The sequence below is a fragment of the Merops nubicus genome, unplaced genomic scaffold (genome assembly GCF_000691845.1).
Source record: "Merops nubicus isolate BGI_N331 unplaced genomic scaffold, ASM69184v1 scaffold9442, whole genome shotgun sequence".
In the NCBI taxonomy this organism is placed as follows: Eukaryota; Metazoa; Chordata; class Aves; order Coraciiformes; family Meropidae; genus Merops; species Merops nubicus.
The window spans coordinates 10,968-35,742 of record NW_008595593.1 but is presented as its reverse complement, the minus strand read 5'-3'; the positions used below and the strand labels follow the sequence as shown (position 1 = coordinate 35,742).

Here is a 24,775-nt window from a genome sequence, read left to right as displayed (position 1 = left end):
GAATGAGCAGGCCTGGAGCTCTCCAGAGCAAAGGAACTGCTGCTCAAGTGGCTGCTATGGGAGGATGGCAGATATTGAAGATGGAGAGAAAGACATGATGCCGAACTGGTGAACTCAGATTGCACCAAGTAATTTCTTTCCCCTGCCTCATTTTCTACATCTGACTCTGTGTGGAGAATTCACTGACATCCCTGAGCATAAGTACCATCTTTCTCTTCCATTATATGGCAGTGTTTCTAAAAACGTTGCCCGTTGCTTCTTTTACCCCCACTCCCAGCAGCAGGTAGCCTGTGGGCAAGACTCCTTCATGAGAGCCCAAACACATTCCAGAGAGTGATTGCAGAAAGGTCGGCCAGGGAATCCCAAACCTGAGATTATCTAGGGAGATTCCTGAGGGACAGCACTAACAAAATCCTGGATGAAGCCAGAAACTTTTATTTCTGTCCATGGTTTCTTTCCCTCTATAAATGTAACCTGGTTTCCTAAGAAAGAAGACTGCTATTCCATGCTTTGCTGAATGAAGAAGGAAGAGGCACAAATTTCAGGAACTGCCAGCAAATCAAGTAACCAGGTGTGAAAAATTAAAAGGATCAGGAATTTACTGCTCAAAGACTATGGAGGAATCCAGAACAAGCTGCAGGACTTCAGGCCTGAATCACAGCTCCACAGGACCCTCTCAGAAGGGTCATAGGGAGGGTCCGTTCCCTCAAGGGCAGGATGTCCTTGGTGCAGGGAGATGCCATTCTCAGCCCAGAAGAAACCAACCACAGCCCTCCAGGACGCTTCTGTCAAGCAGTTTGATAAGCAGTGGGGAAGGAGAACTGGGAGGGTTATGGAGGATGTGGGGGGAAGGAACTCGTTTCCTTCTCCCAAGGAGAAGCATGCCATCCTCCAGTGCTTGGCAAGAGAGATGGCTGCACAGGTTGCAGCAGTATTAGGGACCCTCAATCAGATTATAAGGACACAAAGGGCTTAAGTGCATTAAAAAAAGATAAGAGAGATGCAAAGAGATTTACCCTCCATCCCTCCTTCCCTCACTGAGCAGATAGAGGTCTGCTTGCCCAAGGACTTTGCCTTGTTAATTTTGAACAAGTGTTTGTCCTCTTCTAGTTCCCCATCCTGTGTGAGACTCCTTGAGGCAAACGTTTTCAATCAGCATTTGAGAGCCACTATTCTGCCCTGTCATTGTGGTCCCAGCCGCAGAGCTGGTGAAGAGGCTGACCCCTACAGAGCACATCCCCATGCCAGCTGCTGAGGGCAGGGACCCAATGGTGTTACGGCAAACCAACCCCAAACATTGCAACCTAAGTCCCTAACTGTGACACTACAAGCATCATGGCAAAATCCCTTCCCCAAATCTTGGACAGCCTAATGGGTCATACCTAGATGAAAGGAAAGGACATGGGCAAAAATCAGGACCTGGTACTGAGCTGTGGCATTCGGGTGGCTTGTTAATGCCACTGTTCTGATTTCCTCAATGGCTGATTTTAAGATAGGTGGGCTGGTTACAACACTGCTCTGACAGACACTAAAGGGCATTACAGTGGAGGGGAGAGGTGCAGTGGATGAGCTCAGAGAAGCAGCATGAAGTAAAGCACTGACTGAGCAGAGAAGAAACGGAGTGGGATGTAAACTGAGATATGAATGGAAGTGAGAGTCTATGGGGAAGGGAGAGGAGAGAAAGAGGGCTGGAGCAAGGCTGAGTGGCACATACACTGCAATCCCAAAGGTAACTTCACACTGAACATGCAGCCAGCTGAGCTTTAACTGCAAGGTGCAGTGGCCGCTTAGGAGATGCAGCTAGTCTGTACTAAAGACTCTTACGTAGGATTTGGTGCCGCAGGCTGACGAGTCAACAGCAGCAAGTGAATGCCATTGCCTTCCAGCTTCTGCACAAACCCCTTTCTCCCGTGGATCACAACTGGCCACTTCCCAGGAGAGAAGGCACTCATCCTACAAAACTGTCACGACCACAGGCTCTCCTGGACCCACCTTCTTGGCAGTATCAGCAACGAGGGGCTGATACAGCAGCAAGAAGGGAGGGCTCACATAGAAAATGAGGAATGCAACAGTACAGGGCAAAGTTTGGGAAGTATCACCCCTTGGTAGCTTACCTTTCTGGTGGCTGCTTCTTCACAAATGAAGGCTATCAGTGCTGGACATCCCCCCCCCTCCTCCCACTCCCCTGTGTTGCACGGAAGTGCTGCTGTCCATTGAATCTTGCCAGCTTTTGCAGGCCCCTGTGTCGGAGTGCTGGCACCCCGCCCGGCCCGGCCGTGGAGCAGAGCCCTCTGCCTGCCGCGGGGACGGAGCCCCGCTTGCCCGCAGCTCGCCCGCAGCTCGCCAGCCTGCCTGGGCCCCCTCCGACCCAGCAGGGAGGAGGGCAGCACCGGGACCGGTGCAGGACCTCTGGGCAAAACATCCTGCCCGGGGCAGAGATGTCAGTTTTCCAAGCGTCCTGTGGGTGCCACTCGTGTTCCAAGCGCCCATGCACAGAGGTCCGTGCCAGCGCCCAGCCTCTGCGGTGGGAGCGCGCATCTGCTGGTCCCTGCCAGCTCCCTGCATTTCCCCGACGTGCCCCTTGCAGAGACGTCTGCCTGACAACTTTGGGATCAGATGTCCCCCTTGCTGACTTGATAACATCAGACTTTGGTTTTTTTTTTTTTCTTAATGGAAGTAAAATAATTCCAGCTTTTTTTAAAAACTGGACCCAGGCCAAGTCTGTCAGAAGTAAAAATAGCCGAGTATGCAGAGGCGACAGCACACAGAATCAGGTTTAGTTTCTCTTTTATTTTCTGGGGACTAAAAATACTCTTAAAAGCTCTGTGAAGCTAAGCCCTGGCAAGTGGGAAATGCAGTCTAGGCCCAATATCAGCTGTCGCATCAAATTACTAGCCTCACCTCACTTTCCATCGAGTCCTATCACATGCCCATGAACTGATAGGAACAGAAAGATCTATCTTGCCCAAAGAGCTAACAGAGGAGCCAAGTTACAGGGTTTGCATGTTACAATGTGTGTCTAGACAAAGAAGGACTCGACCAAAGAGAACACAGGGAAAGTGCTAGCCAGGGAGTAATGGCCACAAGACTGTTTTTGCTGAGCTTCCCTGATACATCAGCCAGGTCCTGTGCCCACTGCCCACCTGATCTTTGACCTGCAGTTTCTGCACCAGTGCAGCCTGCTTGCTCTTCTAGGGTCCAAGCTGGGGTGGTGTTCTGTAGCTAACAGAGATGCCCCATCCCTAGGAGCTGCAGTCTAAAGTACACAGATTGACATTGCCCAAGGAAACTGGAAGGCATAGGCTAGGAGCAGAAAAGAAAGGAACGGAGAAGCGTTGTGCCCAAGGTATCTCCTACAGAATTTCTCTCACCCTTTTTGTTCTGAAATTCAGGAGAGACAACAGGATGTGGTGACGAGATGAGAGGTAGGACGAAGCCTATCAAGGAAAGAGAGAGCAGTGATGACCATAAAAGTTAGGCTTGCCAAGGTGTGGAAAGAAATAGACCACAGGGAAGGGCATCTCTGATGAGAGAGGAGAGGCTGCAATGTGACTAGGGTCTCTTTTGTTACTCTGAGATTCCTGCATGGGATGGGGAAAGGACCCATTTAAACTATTAGGTTCTTATACTGCTGTAAAAAGAGGCCAGCTCATGGAGAATCTCCTGGTAGATGACTGGTACAATTATCCAACTCATCTGAAACACAAGGAAGCAACTTGAGGGTCACAGGTCAGCATGGCCAAAAAAAAAAGCCAGCAACTAGCATGGTGCAAGTCAGCAAGCCTGGGAATGATGTTTGCAATGGGAGGGTGGGGAACTAGCCTGGGGAGGGGGTCAGCGGGGTTGAAATATCCATCTCCTATGTTACAAGGGTCTACAGAGAGATTAGATCTGTTCAAGCAGGATGTTGCAGCCTACTCCACCTTTAATAGTTTCAGGGATATGTTTGTCAGGTAGGAATGGTCCTTTGCTGTCTGGCTAAAGATTCCCTGGACTCAGAAAGACAACTTAGCCCAGTGATGCCTGATGATACCTGGTACCAGAGGCTGTCACATGCCTTGGAGCAGTGACACAAGGCATCCTTGCTCCTCACACGCAGAAACACAACCAGCATGTCCCAAGTATACAGGATCTGGTGTAACCCACACAGCTTGCAAACCAACCCTTCTCCTCAACCAATGCCAGCTGCTTGACTGCCAACTCTGCAGAGATGTCTCTGCAAGTTTAGCCATTACTTTCTCTCAGAAGTACAGCTTCCTTCCTGTGCTTAGCCCTGCAAAGTCAGGAATTAACAAGGGCTTCAAGGGCAGATGGGAACAGAGAAAACCTCAGTACCTTGGTCAGAACTGTAATAACCCCTACATGTAATAACCCCCACATCACCTTGTGTTCTTGGAGCATGCAAATGTTCTCCTTTGATTACTTGCCTTCCCAACCCTCTAAACTGTCTGATGCAGGACAGAAGCTCTATTGGCTATGTCACCCAAGGTAGCAATGCTTGCATAGCAGCAGGCTGGGAGGCACTGTGTGAAAGGAACAGGCACGTGCCTGCCAAGAAAAGATCAAGGATACCTTTCACAAGAGGATCTAAAACATGACAAAGCTGCAGCCCTGTGGACTTTCCAAGTGGTCATGCTCAGAGTTAAATCCCCAAAAGGGTGTTTGCTACCTAGAGGAACCTGCAGCCCTGGGAGTGATTCAACACCTTGCTTCAGACTTTGATAGCTCCCTTCTGTGCATCTGGGCTTCCCTGACAGGCAACATGGAGAAGCAGCCACCTCCACATTCATCTTGCTAGCCAGCCACTTACCTGAGGAGGAGTGATGACAAATACTTCTTTCCACTGACTACCAGGGGAACTCCTGCAGGGAAAACCAATGCTTTCTCAGCCCAGTTTTCTGTCTCAGACTGTTTAGGTAGAGTGTGTGAGCGGAACAGGTAGAGGAACATAAGCATGGCTCAAGAACCAAATTTTTAGAAATGTAACAGAATAGAGAGGTCCCATCACTACAGGGAAAGATGCTGGCTTGTGACAGAGACCCACAGAGATGAGGGAGTTAAACTTCAAAGGTGAGTCAGGAGAAGTGACTGAGAATCTCGGCAGAGCTGAGTCATTAGTGAACACAGGTCACCAGAGGTGGAAATGTTGATGCACAGGCCTGAAGTTATCATAGAGCTGTGGGACATACATTTAGTCAGATCCCACTCTTGCTCACCTCAGAGGACCTTACTTACTCTGCTGTCAGAACTGCCTAAAAACTTGCAGTACAATGGTGGGGTATAAACAACCTTGGCTGGTTGCAGCTTTTATCAGCTTCCTCTTTTCTGTACATTTTATAAGAACACTAAGCACAATTTCTAGTGGCATAATGAACATAGTGTTTATATCATAAACCTGAGTAGACATGGTGTCTTTCTGAACCCACAGAGTTGTACACTGATGGAGCCTGGACTCCATGTTTGATTGAAAGGAGATTTAGTTAGGTATGTCAAGAACCTAGGCAGATTAATAATTCAAAATGAATGGGAGGAACCAAACTAAACAGATTCATAATCCACTGGATATGGTAGAAGGTGTGGGGAGGGTCCTGGATGCACCAGCCTTACAGCCAGAAAACATATGCCAAGTGCCATCAGCCCAATGTGCACTTTGTGGATGGCTCACCCTCTGGAAGCCTCTTCTTTGGAGAACTATCCAAAAGCCAAAGGCAGCACATGGTCTGTGTAATACCACCACCCAGCCCAGCTGCAGGTGCATCACAGATGCTCAGCTCATGCCTTGGAACGTAGTTGGGTGTGGATGATATAGACATCAAGCTGACGCTTACTGCACCTGCAGATCCTCTTTCAAAGGACAGGGAGTTGTCTGCCTGTTTTTAGACACCAGGATGTTTTATAGAAAGAAAAACAATTTTACATTCTCTTTTTTCACGTGGATGCCTCCAGTAGTGATATTTCTGGCACCAGCTGGAGGCAGAATACTCTATAAATACAAAGCCATTAAATCACATGCAGCAGCAACCTGATCGGGGCTGCCTTTTAATTTCCTGACATGAGCTGGCCACTAACCCAATTACCCAGAATCCCCGGAGGAGCCCTCATCCTTCCCAGGAAGCACAAAGCAAGAACTCGAGCATATTGCAGGGATGTCAGCTGAGCTTTCACTGAAATCAAATATCTGTTTGAGAACACATGGTCTGGAAGCAGGAGGGAGATGCTGCTGGAAACACTTTGCTCCATTGAGAGCTTCTTTCACTTGAAAACAGAAATGAAACACCCTCTGCTTGGTCAGGTTACTGAAAAGAAGCTCTGCTGTTCATTCAGTTTCCTGGACTTTAGTGAAGGATGAAAGCAAAGTTACTTGGATGTAGTCTGAGATCGCCGGTGCTTGGAATCTCTGGTTTAGATACTAAATGACCGCACACAATTTGTAACATTACAGAGCCAGGCCAGCCCAGGGTGACGGATTTGTTTCCTTGGGAAACATTTACGGCGTCAGCCACTGGCTGCAGCTGGTAAGGGAAACAGCAAAGTTAGGAGTAAACACTAGGAAAGTTCCACTGGCCACAGGGTTTCCTAATCAGCCAGGGTCTTGAACAGGAGAAGCACAGACTTAAGAGACAGGAAATTCTGAAATATGGAGATTACAGGCTCACCATCTCTGAAGTGGAGACCACCTCCAACATTCACAGAGATCCAGGCCCTTAGGCAGCACAAGAGTTCTCAAGCTGTGGCAAGTTCCTGGAAGGCAGGGTATTCCCAAAGACACTGGGAACAGGAGGGAAAGGGGAACAATTAAGAGGCAGATGAGCTGAATTAACTTTGTGGCTCTCCTCTGTTCACTTCTCATTCATATTTCACTACGAGGCCCTGCTCTGTCAGTGTCCACACATTCCAGCAATTACTACATTAGAAATTAGACAGAGTCCAAGAGCTTGGGGAATTTGTAAGAAAGAATTTAGGTGCCCTGTTGAATTCTAACATGTTCTCTAGCATTTCTCATGGAAATGCATTAGGAGCAAAGGAGCAAAGCCTAGGAAATGAATGGTTGTACCTGGGATTACTGTACCACAGCAGATACATTTCTGGGAAAAAAGAGTCATGTAGATAAAATAAAAATACTTTGCCTGGATAGTTGCCTAAATTATCTCTTGCTATTAAAGAACCTTCTTCTTCTGCATCCAGATCAAGACTACCTTCCTCTGCCTTCCTTATTTTCGTTTGTACACTTCACGCTCACCGCACAAGAAATAGCTGCTGGTGACTCCTGAGAGCCAGGAGACTAGGCCAGAAAACAACTTGCCTTCAAAGACATTTAGAGTGGGGCAAAGCACCTCGTACAGGGCAGGTTTCTTATGCTGGGAATTTACACTCCTGCTTTTAACACAGAAATGCATATAGATCTGGAAGACTCCAGAAATATCTTCTACTTTCTGAAACAAGATATACCTGGTCTACCACAGGATACAACCTCAGGGCCCTTTCAGTCTTTGCCCTCTTTCTTGTTAGCCAACCAATGATGTCAGTGAGAAACTGGGCAGAAGCCACTCGCACATCTCAGAAAATGACTCTTAGGTCTCAGTTGTGAGGAGGACTCCATGGAGACAAGTTTCAGCACTGGCAGAGAGCAGAAGACAAACAAACTTCAGCAACATAATACACGTTATTCCTATTAAGAAGGAAAACAAATCTCAAAGTCTGGTGTAACAACAGATGATGTCTCAATACTTGCATGATTTTTTTTTTAGGCAATTATGGTTTTTTTGCCTTTTGGTTTGTCACTGTCTGATGTGACACATGTATGCACTTCATGAAAATGTTAATGATCCAGCCTTGCTTCCTTTCCAGAACTGTTTATGGTACATCTGGGCCTTTGCAGATGTGCTAGCATAGAACAGAATGCATAGAACAGATGTGCCAAGGAACAGAACAGGGAGCAACACAGCTTTAGAAACAATACAAGTGGGAATCCTTTGAAGAAAAAATTCTGCAGAGCTTCTACAACATGAAAGGATCCAAAACCCAAACAATGGCCAGTCTGCTCCATTCGATATGTCCAGTATCGCCTCTTCTCCACTTGCCTCTCTGTCATTCCCACCCAAAGATGAGTTCTGTAATGAGAGGCCTCGATGTCCTATCATACCTCATCTGTTATGCCCATCTCTCTTCCCATGACATCAAAGTATTTCCCTTTCATCAGCTGATGGTACTTGGTTTATGTGGCAAGGTTTTTGTAATGAAGGGCTGCAGGGGTGGCTTCTGTGAGAAGACACTAGAAGCTGCTCCTATGTCAGACAGAGCCAGCTCCAGATGACTCCAAAAAGGACCCACTGCTGGCCAAAGCTGAGCCCATCAGTGATGCTGGTGGCACCTCTGTGATAAGATAGTCAAGAAGGGGTAAAAAATGCTGCACAGCAGCTGTGAGAGGAGTGAGAATATGTGAGAGAAACAGCCCTGCAGATACCAAGGTCAGAGAAGGAGGGTAGGTGGTGTTCCAGATGCCATAGCAGAGATGCCCCTGCAGCCTGTGGTGAAGCCCACGGTGAAGCAAGATGTCCTCCTGTACCCATGGTGGCCCACAGCAGTGCATGTATCCACCCTGCAGGCTGTGGAGGACCCCACACTCCAGCAGGGAGATGTGCCCTGAAGGAAGATGTAGGTTGTAGAGACAAAGTGTTATGAACTGACCACAATCCCCCAAGTCCTTATCCACCTGCACTGCTCAGGGAGGGGGAGGATGTAGACATCATGAGTGAGTTGAGCCTGGGAAGAAGCAGAAGCAGGGGGAAGGTGCTTCAGTTTTGTTTTTATTTCTCAATATTCTACTCTCTTATTAACTGACAATAAATTAAATTAATTTTTCCCAAGTCGAGTTTTGTCTGTGACAGTAATTTCCAAGTGATCTCCTTGTCATTATTTCAACCCACGACCTCTTTCATCATATTTTCTCCCGCTGTCCTGCTGGGGAGGGGGAGTGAGAGAACAACTTGGTGGGCACCTGGTGGCCAGCCAAGGTCAAGCCACCACACTGACATAGAGAAGGACTGACACCACTGTTCTTATCACAGTGCCAGTCTGCAAGGTGACACACGGGATTGTGACTTCAGAGAGGCAGCAGAGGTGTGGAGGACAAGGCTGCGAGACCATGTTTAAGCAGCTAATGTCCAAAATCAAACCTCTGATCCCACTTACACAAGGCATGTGTCATCTGAAATGACATTTTCCTCTTGAAGACAAACAAATTGCTGTAGAACAGAAAGGTTCTAGCCTGGGTGGCTAGAGTGAATGGCAATGCTATATTCTCCCCAAAATTGACTGGGTAGTTTGAGGTTTTAAGAGATCTGCCAAACTGTTGAAATCTCTTTATCCATCATTCTAGAAAGCCGGAGAGATTTAGATCTACTTTGTAGAGCCCAGAGTTAAAAGAGTTACACTTTGGTCACTGTGGGCACAAGACAGTGCTGGGAAAAAAAAGAGAGGCAATGGGGTGGCCCAAAAGAGAGCTGCCCAGATCTGATCAGTGCCTCTTCTCTGCAAGTTGCAGGGCATGGTTTCCTTTGCTGGCCATGCCAGCTGGTTAGGCATTTATGTAGCTGTCATCATCTCCATTTGAGGTCAGCAATATCACAGGTTTTGCTAAGCAGGGGGCATGCACTTCCACTGGAGAAAGCTGAGAAGATGTCCCATCTCCTGCTGCCTGCAGGCTGGTGCTTCAACAAGACCAAGAGCAGCAGAGTGTGAGTCTTCTGAGGATGGTGCCTTTCCACAGGAGCACTGGGACCAGAGTCTTCTGGAATCCTGGACTCCAGATTCATAAGCTTCCTATTTGAGCCTGCTAGCGAGGAGCTAATTAATGCTCTCCAGGGGCACACTCCAGATGGAAGGGGACAGTGAGAGACAGGCAGCCAGACAGGCCAACTCTTCAGACATCTGAGCCAGTTGGGCTCCACGGGCAGAGCTTTTTGCCTGCAGCTTTCCCCAGTGAGTCTCGCCTGCCCCACAGCACCACACCAGGAGAACCTGAGACAGCAAAGCTCTGGTGTCCGTGCAGTTCCCTTGTTGCAATGCATTGATCGGAGCTCTCTTAAAGAACGTGGCCTGGATATCTGAGACACCTATTGATTGCTCCACTGGCTCTCTTCGTGGCCTGATCCTCATTCACTTGGCATTGCCTGAATAACCTGCACTTCTGTGTTAGGGGCAGCGTCCCCAGATCTTGAAGGGCAATATTCACAGCTGTTCACCTAGCTGCAGCCCATATGTAGGGAGGAGAGAAGATGCCTGCTGACCCTCTCATGCCCTCCCCAAGGGGAGGGCCTAAGTCTCTCCTGCAGCATCAAGCTGAGCATTTCAAGCGTTAAGGCAGAAGCTTGAAGTCATGGTTACCTGGTTTGACTGTCTTTGAATACTGGTGCCTTCTGCCTGAAGAACAGGTTTGCAATACATGCCTAGCCAGCAGGAGGTGCTTTGTACCTCATGTATGATGACAGTAACCAGGAAAATCTTTCCTCCCTTAATGAGAAGAAGCCCTCAATTAGGTGCTAATGGAATATCATACTCTTCTTCAGAGGAAGGACAGTTTCTCTACCCAGAAATGTTCCCACTAAGTTACCAGCCCAGTGCCAAGGACATCAAGAAGCCTGTCAAGAGAACTGGTTTCTAGATCTTACCTTTAACCACAAGACCATTTTCCTCCAAATTCCTGGTAATCAAGTTGGAGTAAGAACCTGGTTTACCAACCTTCTGCCATGGATGAACCCAAGGAAGAAAAGAAAGGTATACCAAGACAAAGAAGGAAGGGGAAGAAGTGAAAGGAAAAAGAAACATAGCTCAAGTATCGAGACACATCTTGTCCTAATAAATGCTTGGAAACTGCAGAACAGGTTCTCTGGGGAAACCAAGACATCAGGGGTTTTTAAAAACAGTTAAACTACTAGAAATGTACAGTGGGGAACACTCCAAGCCTGGCAGAGAAAAGGGATGGATGAGACAATGGGATGACAGATTAGAGATGGAAAAGACCAATGAACCTTTTCTAATCCAAAATCCCTTGTCAATTCTGCATTTTTGAGCAAGTCAAACAACTATGGATTTGTTCTTTCCAGAAACTCCTGGCTCTGTGGAGACCAAAGACTGTAAAACCATTTTTCTCCCCTTTTGGATTTTGCTTTTAGAGACACGTATTGATTGAATTCTGTATAGTAACACTTTGTGCTTCCACCAGGCTTTACATAAAGTTAACTAATCAGTCCTCGCTATCCTTTTGCAAAACACAGCAGTATGACCCTTATATGTCAGCTTGGGAAACTGAGCAAAAGAAAGAAGAAAAAAGATACCTACCCAACATCACTTGAACACTCTGTGTTAAGACACAGAAGTCCTATTTGCAGATAGCTAGTGTAGTTTCCTCTGCTCCTCTTGATATTGTCATGTGTTCTTGCATGCCATTACTGTCAATAAATCTTTATACTGTATATTCCACAGCTCTAAATATTATGGGCAGGATCACAGATACACTAACATCAATAGCAAACCAGCCTTCCCTGATGGCTTTAATGATGCCAAATCAATCCTTATATGAATAACTAAATACACTTTAGCACAAAAGCAGCCTTAGAGTCAAACTTCAGATTGCCATGGGTAGTACCTCACAGGGTTCAGGAGTTCAGGCACAGAATGGTATGAGTGAATCTACACTGCTTTCCAGCCTAACTGGTCCAGAAGGAGTTGACTGTTTTCACACAACTTGGAGGCTAAGCCACAAAACCCTTCACAGGACTCTGCTCTGTGTCACACTCCCAGAACTGGAAGCAGAGGATGCCCTGGCCACACAGTCAGATCCACCAGCGCTGTGCCTGCAACTGTTCTCCCAGCTGCCATAACCCCTCCCTGAACTACCACATGCAGAGAAGCAAGTTTCCAGTAGTCCCTCTGCAACTCCAAGAGTAGGTGCCTCCCTCCCAGCAGTTGATCAAGATCCTCTGGGTCTACACCTAGGTCAGAGAGGGCCAGACTACACAAGTCTGCATCTCCTCCCCTTGGTAACTGGTGTGCTCTAGTAGGAAGATATTTAACCACAGAAACTACACAGCCACCAAAGAACAGAGCAGGGTTTAACATCTAATCTACGTTCTTAACAACACTAGCTGCCATCAGCTTGCCTCTCATGAAATGAGAGCCCTAGAGCAAAGCAATATACACTCAAGTGACATGGCACAATTCATCAGCAGTCACTATGATGGTATGACCTGGAAGCAAGCTGCGTGCTGGCATCTTGGCTCCAGTACACAGACTTGTGCTGAGCACAGCCAGCTGCTGTTCCTTGTAGTTAAACTGAGGGGACCATGCTCTGCCAGGTACAGCAATGCAGAGGGTTACATGCAATGCTCCTCCTTCCTTCCCCTTCCTCCCCTCTTCCCCTCACAGAGGGACCCAAGGGAAACAAAGCTTTAAAGTCAATCCATAAGAATGTGTTTAATTGCCACTGAACTCCCTGTGGTTCATCTTGAACGGACAAGGATTGTGGAGGGGGGAAAGGGGAGGAAAAGCCGCATGAGAGAGAAGCTGAACACTGCTCAGAGAGTGCTGAACAGATCAATAGGCTGAGAAAAAAGCAGGTCGAGCATGCAGAGCAGGTCCCAGACAAACCTGTGCTACCAACCATCTCCATAAAGTCTTGTGAGTGGGAATGTGGGCAGATCTTCATTGCACACTGTGCCACAGCTCTGCACTAACTGCATCCTTCCTGTACGAAGTGCAGCCAACCCTGTCATGATCATGCAAGACCCTCTGCTCCCCCACACCGCAAAATGACCGGGGGGGCAAGAATAGCTACACCCTCCAGCCTGGGATTCCTTTGGGAAAGGAAACAGTCTGACACAGTCAGCTTCCAGTTATTTTGCAGTGCTAGAGGTTTGCAAGTGCTAGAAGTAAAATCCTAGCATGAGGGTGCTGACTGGAATAACTTTCCTCTCTGGAACGCCCTCTTGATCATTGCCCATCTTGACTCTTTCACAAAGCCTGTAAAAAGATATCTTCAGAAAGCCAGAGAGGGCAAGCACACAGCCTAGGAGATCCTGCAAGGCCTGGAGTCCTAGGTGCTGTTGGGACAGGGAACAATTCTCAGTCTGACTCTGTCTTACCTTCTTTTAGCATCCCCACTTTGAGGCATTTCATGAAGCGACAGGCCTGACAGGATTTGCGCCTCCGTTTCGTGATCTCACATTCATTGGTGGCCGGGCAGCTGTATTCAATATTCCCTGCAATCAAACACAGAGAGGGTCACCCAGGAACCACGTTCTTCCCTCTGATCCAGGGACAGACTGTAGTGCCCAGATATTCCCACCACCACCAGTCTGTATATGCTGTATGTTTGCACACTCCTTTGCGCACATGCACATATTCTGAGGCCACAGCTGGCTGATGATGGCTCCTACAGAACCCAGCACTACCTGTAGGAACACATTTCAGAAAAAAAAAGCAAAACTGCTCCAAGTATTGGGAGAAACCTGTCCATCCAAGGAGCTGACTGCAGTGATGGGACTTCAGGCCCAATGTGTCCTCCAAGCACATCAGCATCCCTTGTGCTGCATCCCTTATAATCTGGCCTGTTCCCTGAAATCCAGGACTGAGAGTGGGAGCAGTTCAGACATCAGCAGCATTCCCTTTGCTGCCAGTCTTGCTCCATGCCTGTGGGATGGATGTCACCTGTCCTTTCTTGTCTTGTCTGGGGGACTAGGGAGCTCAGAGATGGCGTTTCTTCCTTTGCTTCCTCCTGCCACCTGGCATACTACAGGTAGCAGAGAAGCAGTAGGTCTAGATTGAGAAAGATGAAGATGATGTCCTGAACACTGGCTCTCTATACAAATCTTCAGTTTTACTTCATTAGTCCTTCTGCCCCCGCCTCCCACTCTTCTGCATAAAGCCTCAGCATTTTCTTCCTCATTCCTTTTCATTTATGATCACCTCACAACACTGCCTCCAAGACAAAGCAGAGAAAGAAGCATCATGTAATGGTTTGAAATCTGCTGCCCCTGGTGGGTGGAGATCTGAAACCCTAAACCAGGTACAAGCCTGAATGAAAGGGGCGTACACCTGTCCTATTCCCACTCCCCTTTTTCCTGTCTTCGGGACTTCCTGCCAAGGTCTATAAAAAGGGGAGAAAGGCACACCTCCTTCTTCTCTCTTCCTCTTGCTCCTTTGACCTTGCACCTGGGCACACGCTGCTCTGCTTCGCCCTGTGCTACACGTGGCCGTGGCCATCTTGGAGACCTGGGCCTGATCTGCAGACTCTTCCCTGCCTCCATCCACGTCCAAGGATTGGGCATCCAGCTTCAATCCACCTCAATCCAGCGAGATCCAGCACCGGGGAGCCTCAGCACAGCATTTGGGTTTTGTATATTTGGAAGTTTAATCTTCCTTACCTTGTTGTTCCTACACCCCCCCTTCCTTGTTAAACCCCTCCCCTTCTTCCTTTCTGATCCCTGTTAAATAATATATTTCATTTTGTTAATCTTCAATTTGGTGCAAGGTTTTCATTACCCCTGCCTGCCTTATTTACCTCTCTATCTGGGAAACTGAGGGATAAGGGAGGTGGGACACAGTTCTGCCTTCTAACCGGGACACATCCCAAATCTATTTCTGATCACACTGGATTTTATCGTAAGCCAAGAATGTAACTGAAATATGAATGTGAGGATCTGACACAAGGATGTAAGTGGAATTATGTTGATTCATAGTGTATTGCAACAATTATTTAGTCCTCAAAGACAACAAATAAAAACAGCTGTCTCCATCCTGCCATTCACTTTGGAGGGGATGTTTCAGAAGTGGGCTATTCAATGTTTGCTTTGGAGCAGAACTGGAAATCTAAACTTGACAGGGATGTGTTAACAATGGCAATATATTTAAGGCAGTCTGGCTACTGGGTAAATCAGACAGCTCCAAAAAGGAGTTCTAAGCTCTACAGCAAGTTCAGAAGAAAGGAAATCTGGTTTGGTGGTTTAGAGCAGCAGATGGAGATTCAAGAATTCAATCAGAGATGTAGGGAGGAGTCTAGGTAAGAGCCAAGAGAACACACAGTATGGACTTTGTAAACCACCAGATTAGAAGTGGAGCTCACAATTTAGTAGCACTGGGACAGGATTTGATTTTTGTTCCCACTTCTGTAATGGATTTCTATGTTCTTGTGCAAGACCCTTCCTTCCTCTAAATAAAGGCCAACAATCTGATACATACCAATCTCTGGGGGTGGTGGTTAGACCTTGGGGCTAACTAAGCAGCTGGAAAGCCCATTGGGTATCTGAGTGGAAAGACAAGAGCAGAGATTCAACAGGAAGAAAGCACCATTTGATTTATCTCACTATGCTTGGCAAAACACCAGGAACACACAATGTCCAAAGCCTGAAGGTGATCTGTCTGCTAGTTATAAACCTTCTACATCTTGCTTCTTGTTTTGTCACAAGTCTTGTAACTTGTACCTAAGATCCAGTCCAGCTGTCCCACTCCTTACCATTGCTTATCTGTCCCTAAAATGCAGTTTGTCTGCAGAGTATATTGCACAAGTTGCTTCCATTCAGACTGTATTTCATCATTGTGCAGTACCTGAACTTCAATAGACAGCAATGTATCAATATTCCCAGAGAGCTGGAAATTGAGATTCAGGCTTGATCTCAAGGTAATAAACAAACTGCTGCTCTGGACAAAGGGCTCCAGCACATTACAGACCCATGAGTACGGAGGCCCTGGCCTCATGATGAGATATTTACTGTGCCCCACACAGGAAGGAACAGAACAGGAACAAACCTGGGATGAAGCTCAAGCACAGTCTCTACTTGGGAAGGTTTTGCCTTAGTTTCAATGCCCACCTTTCTCACCGAAGCCAGGACCAGAGTTCTGGAGAGACATGTGATTTCATGTTTTGTGGTCCCAAGGCCAAGAATTTATCCCCTAACACAAAGACACCTCACTAAGGAGCACTGAGCCCTCACAGCAGCAGAAAGCAGCAACAGCCCTCATCTGGCAGCTCAACGTTCTTCTACACTGTGTCAAGCAGACCCTCCAGCTTCCCCATGCCACCAGCCTATGGATCCCTTAGCAACTGGATTACTGGAAATGGTCTACAAAACCTACATCACAACTAAATGTGATAGTGTCAGAGTAGGTGTAGGTACTGGGTTACCACGTACACGTTGTACATATACCCTGAATAAGCAGTTCTCAAAGGCAGTTCTGTGCTGGGATCATGACCGTTAAAGAAGCAGAGGAGGGTGGACACTGGGCACACCTCCTTCCCGGACGGCAAAGCAGTGACCACCGTGTAGTGCAGCAGCCATACGGTTTGCTGGTAAGCAGAGGTGAAAAAATACAGCCAGCACTGGTAGGACATCCCGTTCAGCATGCTTATTGCCTTCACACTGAACACAGGCTCACGTGCCCCTCCACACGCTGTGCCCAGTCTAAAGGATGAAAGCCCCAGCAGCTGTGTCTTACAGCCCTCTCTGCAGGCTCACACGCTGGGGTGAGGCCCACTGTACCCTCTGCAGACAGGACAACGCTGTCCAAGTAAATGGAGTTTTACATCAGGCCCTGAAACCTGCTCTGCTCTGCATGGATTGAAAGCTACAGCTGGAGGCAAACCCGGTCATTACTGCAGGAAACAGGGGCATCACCAGGGAAGGCACAATCAGCATTACCCAAGCAGAACTCGTCCAAGAAAAACTATCATCTCCAAAACTTTGTAACAAAATTCTCTTTTTTTTTTTTTTTTTTGGTCTCAATTTCTTTTATGGGTCCTGGGGCTGGCTGCCAGCAGAGAGAGCTGCTCACAGCTTTCTGCAATTTCTGTAAGTGCCCTGTGATAAAGTGATGAGATTAACTCATCGGAATTCCAGCAGCCTCGCAGTGGCTGGCGGTCACACCACCAGTCCCAGCAGCTGGGGGTGCTGCAAGGCCTTGCAGAAGAGCATCAGCACGCAAGGGTGCACAGGGACAAGTATGTGTGCAAGTATAAAATCTGAGACAAGTCCCTGTGTTGTGAAATGTAGATTAAAAAACCTAGCAGGAAGAGGCAGAAATGGGATAAACTAATAGACAAGGCCTTTCTCTGAACTATTGCTTATTAGAAGAGATTTCCTCGACTTAGACAATATTTACATTTTAAAAAAACTGCCAGGACTTCACCAATGCCACAGCACGAATTTTACCTAAAAAATGGCTTAAAAAAATCAAATGGCAGGTGACCAGACCAGTCACCAAATCAGTTTGCATTTGTTCTAAGCCTGCATATGTCACCTTGGAGGACGAATCACTTCCTCTCTGTGTCCCAGTTTGCTTGTCTACAAAATGAAACAAGCACCAAACCTTGATGAGCCAGATGTCTGCAGCTTTTCCTGAATTTCAAGGGGAAACCCAGCTTCAGACATACCTGCTGTTAAGTTCCAAATTCCATTAATTCAAGATGTCTTTCACCCTAGTGATTTGACACAGCATCCTACAGTTGTGACCAATGCTGTGGTGCCACTCTCTGCCAGCCCCTCGGGGCCAGAGGGCTGAGAGCAGGAATTCCCAGGGGAATCCGTCTCCCAAGTGCCTCAGCTCATGCATTTGTTTCCTTCTATCCCAGTTTTTGGAACAATTATTACACTATGCTCATGGTTGGTTGGGTGGGTTTTTTTGTTGCTTGGTTGAGTTTTTGGAGGTTTTGTTTGTATTACAAGAACTGCTTGCAAAATACCACAGCCTTAGGAAGGTCCCATAAGGCAGCCAGTGCAATGCCTCCATGGTACAGTTACTCTACATGACTAGGACTGAAATCTGATTTTTCAGTCATAGAACTGTAGAATTGTTTAGGTTGGGGAAGATCTTTAAGATCATCTAGTGTAACCATTAACGTAACTCTACCAAGTTCCCTGCTAAACCATGCCAATAAGCCACTTGCTCTGACACTTTCAATTCAGTCCCTACGAGCTTTTGTCCTGAATCCTTTTCACCTCAGATTCTGAAGGTAAAGACATCATTTGGGTGCCTCAGTGAAAAGGGACCTGAAAACTGCAGAAAGCCGTTCAGTGAGTGTAGTGGCAGACCAGCAGTTCCTCTGCCCTCATCAGGTACCAGCCTGACCTCCTGCACCAGGACAGGGAACACTGATAATATCCATAGAGTGGATTGTCTATTACCTTCCACTTAAATTAGCTCTTCTGACTAAGACATCATAGCCCGAGTCCTGCTGTGGGGAGAGGTACTTTGTGAAAATCAGAGGAAAACTTCTCCAATTATCTACATGATTAAGAGGGGTTATTTTTTCAAGCCACAGTTTTCAAAGAAAGGGATTCAAATATTAGATCTGTGAATTTGTAGTTAAGTACTTGAATAAGTGACCTGATTTTCATCAGGGCTATCCTATGCTTTCATGGACACGTTCCCAATCTAGGTACCTGACTATACATACAGGCATCAGTGGAAGCTCCTATTTTTGGAAATAAAAAAACACCCCACAAAATCAACCAACCCTCAAAAGCACAAGAAAACATAAAACCTCCCAAGAAAAGCAAAACCAGAAAATTCCCCACCCTAGTACATGTGTTTATCACTTGCAGGAAAATAAGACATTGGAAAAGCAGGTGAGATAAGCCCTAGTCCTTGGATTAACAAAAATTGCACTTCATGCATCTTATACAGTAACAAAACCAGAAACGTAAGAACCAAGGCTTCAGGACTTTTGATGGTCTGAGAGGAAAAGGGGGTAGCTATAGGTGTAACACCAGCATTGTTTGCCTCCTCAGGGTGGCACACCTGGCTCCTGCTCCATGAAAGAGGACTTCGACTTTTTGCACACACTGATTTATTGATTTTACCTCACTCAAATCTGCTCCTGTTTGCATCAGGACACGGGAAATGAGTCCAGGTGCTTCCTACTGGCAGCAAGTTTGTCTGTAGGATTTCTGACACAAAAATGCTTCACTGAAGTTCCACAGAAAAGATCCTTCTGCACAGAGTTCTCTGTACAGATACACAGAGGCAAAAAGAAAACACAAGACTAACACAAAGCTGAGTTTCACTAGAGATGGTTTTCTGAATCCAAGTGCTGGAGCCGTGAATAGTTAGGAACACTCAGGCACTAGATCTAGGGAATACTGCACTTTCCCCAGTTACATATCAAAAGCTTTTTGAACGCTCAGAACATTCCCCAGTCTTAGGCTGGGAACTCCCACCTGAGAAGTAGCAGGCACTGTTTCTGAGAAGGAGAGAAGGATAGGACAGTGCCTGGCTGCCATGGTCACTACTGTAGGGACACAGAATCTCCCTTCTGCATCCCACAGACCCTTTGCTGATCCTGTGGATGGTAAACACTCTTCTGCTCAGGAATAAGAGCAAACTCTCTCATCTGTTCCTCCCTTCCCAGAAGCCACTTTAACCACCGTAACAACAACTAGGAAACCAACAAGTCTATGGATTTGGTTACAAGCCTGTTATAAATCCCTACAAGCCTTCTGAGCTGCATTATAAACACTTTAAGCTCCTTATTGATATAAGGGCATCCCAGCACTATAGTGGTGTTGTTATACTCACTGAGTTTGAAACTTGCAAAACCCAAGCAAGGAATCCACAGATACAGGCACTTTGCCTGATACACAGCCTGCCTATTCAGAAGAGGATGGTAAATGTATCTCTTCTCTCTGACTCTCCAATAACCAGTTCTCCCCAGCATCATTCCATGCCAGTCCTGTTTCATCACCTATGGGTATGTGTTCTTGTGTTCCAAGTACACAATGAGACAATTCACAAAGAGATGAGAGAGAAATCTTAATTCAGATTCATTTTGCCAAGCTTTAAACTTTTACTTTATGATAATAGGTCATTTTAGAAATAGCCTTAATTGTCACCATTTGAAGATGAAAAATAAATGAAGGGTAGTCATAGTTATGAAAAAGTTGAATAATAAAGGACTCATATGGTTACATAGCACTGTTATTAGTTAATATCCAGAACAGGCAAAACTACCTACCAGTTGTAACAACTGATGAAGAAAAGGTAATGACAATATATTTGATGATATATAATGCTCTATCTATTAAGCAAACTATTAAAAGAAGAAGGAATAGAGTTAGATCAAGAATTTGCATCCCATAAGAAATCTAGCATTTGCCTTTGTCCTAAATTTAGTTGAAAGGATTAGTTAAGATTTCCATGGAATAGAATTTTTTTTTTCAATTAATTCAGAAACATTCAAACCTGTCATGTAACAAACTGTTCCATTACACTCAACTAACATGAATTTCTTGATTTCAAATCAGACCTCTCTTTAGCAGCACACTTCAACATGCCTGAAACTCAGATTCTTTCCTGTCATCACTGTGTTGCACCTTCCACAATATTCACAAAGTCAGGTGATGCCAATGGCACACATTTCTGTGGAGGACACTTGCACCATAGAGGTAAATGCAGAATGACACTAGACTACAGAGAGGACCTAAAGCACAGTTACCACAAAGCAATATAATAACAGAGAAAGAGGACTAAAATTTTGTCAGCCTAGCTAACCAAAAATGCTTCAAGTCAGTTCAGAATTTCTGACCCTGCCTCAAAGCATGGGAAGCCCAGCCCCAGGGTTCAAAATAACATGTTCAGAGAGAAAGGTCTACAGCCCAGTGGCATGTACTGTCATCTCAGCTTTTCACCGTTCCATCTCAAGCATTACCAGTGCTGTGAAGTGGAATTGACCCACACATTTCCTGGCCTTGATCCTTCTCATGGGCCATGAGGGAAGTCACAGGTGTGATTCCCCATAACCTGTGGGACAGGTTAGGTTGTGTTGTGTGATCCTGGCTTAGTTCAGCAAAACCAAAAACTCTATTTCAGCCTGAAGTGGATCAACAGTATGAATTTTTCTGACTTCTTTTTTTCTCCTATCATCAAAATTCTCCTTGAGGAAATCTGACTTGGTAAAAATTCTGCTTCACTTTGGAAAAATCCCACTGATGGATAACTCCCACAAAGCAACAGCAGTGACCTTAGAGATAACCAGCGATATCCATGCTGACTTTCAGCCTATCTTCTCCCCATCACCTGAAAAGCAACAGCCCTCATGCTGTCCAGGACAGGCTGGCCTCACCTGGCTAAGGGGGAAAATGAGTTGCAGAGCTTCCAGGCTCAAAGAGCTCTGCAGCTTGAATGTCTGTTCTTTCTACTGCTGTAGCAGCAGCAGGGGGAGTGGAAAGGCTATTGCAAGATTCTCCTGCCTCATGACATGTAGGTTTTACCTGACTTAATCCAGCTAAAAATTACGATAGGTAGACTGGAGCAATTTGTAACAGGGGAGGAGGGTAGCTGGAGGGGGACTAAGCATGAAGCTCTGCTTAATTATCAGGGTTATCTAGATAGGACTGAGGTAGTCTAATGATCCAGGACAGATTTAGACCCATTTTACAGCAGCATGCACACTTATTACTTAATAAAGTTACCAAATGAAGGGCCAGCAGATGAAGAAGTCTCATAACAGTCATCAATTTTTCATCTTTCAGTACTAAGCCACTGAGTAGTGAAGTGGCTGGTCCAAGACTACAAAAGCCTGATGAATTTACCTACTGCATCACCTGAGCACCTGGAAAATCCTGGTGTTGTTGCTCCATCTCTGTCCTCAAACCATTGAGTCCTAGATACCAGAATCATGGCAAGTCTCTTGCTACTAGAAGGGAATGGAATTGTCTAACGTACAAATCTGCATGCTTTCTGCACACCCTACGTTGATATTAGGCAGCTAGGATTAAAACTCTCCTATTTCTTCATTAGACCTTTAACAAATCGACTGAATATAATAAGAATTGCAAGATTAACATCTTTTGGAAATGCTTTTGCCACTTTCGCCATCTCTTTGACATGATCCTTACACCCTTCTCTCCTGCACACCCGGGGCTGTGCCTGGACATTGCACTGCAGCAAAGCCCCGGGAACAGCACATTCCTCAACTCAGCCAAACCCTGCAGCCCTTTTTGCTGCCCACTCCCCTGGGCTCAGCCCTCAGCTCCACAGCTGACACTGCTCACCCTCAGGCACAGCACACTCAAATCTCCCACCCTTGGGAATAAAAGCATTTTGGTACCTCAGTCGCCAGCCCAAGCTGATGACAGGGTGAGAGAAATCTCCACTTATTCCTTTCCCCCATCTGTTACAGGTTAACAGGCAATCAATTAGGGAACCACAGGGAAAATATGGCTGTGCTGGAGAGAGGGGCTTGGAAGGAAGCACTCCCTTACTGGGATCAAGTCAGTTGACATGTCACCCAGGCTGTTACATGCGCTAGCTATTGGTGGTGTGAATCATTTTCTTTTGATTCTGTCTGAAAACTCTTCAAAAGTTCCTAGATCTTTTCTGTCTCTCCAGGTTAGGCCTCTCCTCTGCTCTGCCACAGAGGTGCTCTGATATTGCTCCCGTGAGGGGTTTGTTTTTCAGTCTCTTCCTATACAAGGAGCCCCTAGGGCTTTGCTTCTGAGTACTACCCTGTCCCTCCTTTAGCACCTGAAATGTGCCAAAAAGAAACACTGGGAATGGGTCCAATTGCTGGAGTAGGGACAGAGTCAGTGCTGATAGTCAGAAGTGCAAGCGAAAGTTCACATTCAATCACAGGAGATTCAGCAATGACAAATCAGAGAAACACTGCCAGGGAACAGGCCAATGCCCTAGAGATGGCCATGCTTTGCACATGGAACAATAAGAAAGGAAGAGTCAGCAGGGCAATATAGAGTGATTATTTCCACAGCTGGAAAACAGTAAGGAGAGATATCTAGAATCTAAAAAATTAAGGTAGAAATAGTAACTTCTGCAGAAACCTGGGCTGTACTACACACCGTACTGCTCTGTCTGCTCCAGAGTTGAACATCCCTGGTGACAGAGTGCAATCAGGCCCCTTCAATGAGCAAAAATAAAATAAGTGCTCTCCCCACATGTGCATTTCTTTCACTTCACAGGAGACAAGGAACTGTTGGTGTGCTGGACTGACCCCAGCCAAGAGCCAAGTACACACACAGCTGCTTGTTCACTGCACATGTGTCTCCAAGCCAGCCCACTGTGGGTAAACTCAATACACTTTCCCTTTTTCCAGCTAAAGAGCATAGGAAATAAAGGAAGTATGTGTACATCCAGACATGTTTGCCCACATCAGGCTTGCTTATGAAGGTGCACTCAGGCATCCATGGATACTGAGGCTTGCCTAGAGGCACTCCCACTTTTGGCTATATTGTCATACCTGCAGGTGTGCACATCTGCAGCATACCTTTGGCAGTCAGGACACAGCCACACACCTCATATGTGAGCTGTGCGTCCAGGAGAAATGCACTGCAATTAATTCATCTACACATAAATGCACTGCAATTCATCTACACATACATGCACTGAGGTTTTCACTGAGGAATTTCTGACCCTTAATAAGAGTGACAAAACTGGTATCTCTATCTCCTTCAGTGCCTAAATCTTTTATCTTCAAAGAAGTTGCATTTTAATGAAAGCAGTTGGTGGAACTCGAAAAGGAGGAACACAGGATTGACTGTCATCCAAGTGTCCTGTCCAGCCTTATGGTGAGGTCTGTATAGAGTCCATGGACACAAATTAAGACAGACAGGGCAGAGTGTGAACCTCTCTACTCCAGTAATGCTGGAGCTTTCACCTCAAGATGCAGACATCTCTAAAAAGAGGCTATCTCTAGGAATCCACTCTTCAAATGTGTCTTAAAAACACCTTCAGGGTGCAAAGCATTTCCTTTTCAGGCCTCACTTCACTAGCCACATTACCAGGGTGTCAGTGCCACTACCAGAGGCAGAAAGATACACTAGGCCAGATAGCTGGATTTGGTATTGGCAAAGGTTCCTACAACCTTTGGAGCCTAACTTCACATCCAGGTTTATTTGGAAGGATCAGAGCTGAGCAGGAGAGGAACCATACAAAAGGATGGAGGGTTAGGTGCATTACATTCACCCTCCCTTTCCCCTTTTTATACAACATGGATACTGCAGTCTTGGCAATGTCTTGGGGCCACTTCCCTTTTTTGCTATGGGGTGAACATCTTGGTTTCCCTCCCTTCCCACCATACCTTGAATAGTCCTCTTGAAGAAGGCTTTGCACGCCTCACAGGAAGCCACGCCGTAGTGGTACCCCGAGGCAATGTCCCCGCACACCAGGCACAGCCGCTTGGGGATGGCGTTGAGCATGTACTCGCACTTGGTGGGCGAGTCCTCCATGATGGCGCTGGCGCAGTCGTCGTAACGCTTACGGCAGGACCCACCCCCGATCCCCGCCCCATTGAACATGGGTGGCGAGTCAAGGCCGTTGGGATGGCCACCCATGGCGATGCCGTAGCCACCGCTAGCATCGGAGGAGCCGCTCGGGCTGTGATGGCTGATGGCGTCGATGCCAGAAGACGGGCTGGAGGGCTCGGTCTTGATGAAGGACCCACAGCTGGAGGAGAGGTGCCGCTCCTCTGTGGCCATTCTGCCAAGCAGCCTGCGGGGAGAGAGCAAAGGCACTCAGCAGCCTCCTGGCAAACTCGGCTCCCAGTTGGTCAAAAGAGAGCCCTCCTTTTCCCACCTCGGTCCAACTCCAGTTGGCTGAGGCAGTTCAACCCCACCAGGCTTGTTCCCCTTCAGGAATACCAGTCCAACTCAGCAAGAAGAGCCCATCTGCTTCCCACAGACTCACACTAGAATGAAGACAAGGCTATTCACGTAGATCATTATTGCAGGCTGCTCACAGGCTGAAGTGCTGAGAAGGGGGCATTCGTGCTGAC

General features: G+C 46.7%; 1 protein-coding gene across 4 annotated transcripts in view; it reads right to left on the bottom strand.

The window, feature by feature from the left end:
• Positions 1 to 24,491, bottom strand: part of ESRRB (estrogen-related receptor beta) — a 39,653-nt gene extending 15,162 nt beyond the window's left edge. Inside the window, exons 1-2 of one of the 4 annotated variants that reach the window (XM_008936096.1) lie at positions 24,083 to 24,491; positions 13,143 to 13,259 (exon numbers count right to left, since the gene is read on the bottom strand). In XM_008936096.1, coding sequence (XP_008934344.1) covers positions 13,143 to 13,259; positions 24,083 to 24,479 — 514 coding nt within the window. In that variant the 5' untranslated portion in view covers positions 24,480 to 24,491. The remainder of the gene's footprint in view (positions 1 to 13,142; positions 13,260 to 24,082) is intronic. The other 3 variants (XM_008936097.1, XM_008936095.1, XM_008936094.1) reach the window with 3 other exon arrangements.
• Between the last annotated feature and the right edge of the window lie 284 nt (positions 24,492 to 24,775).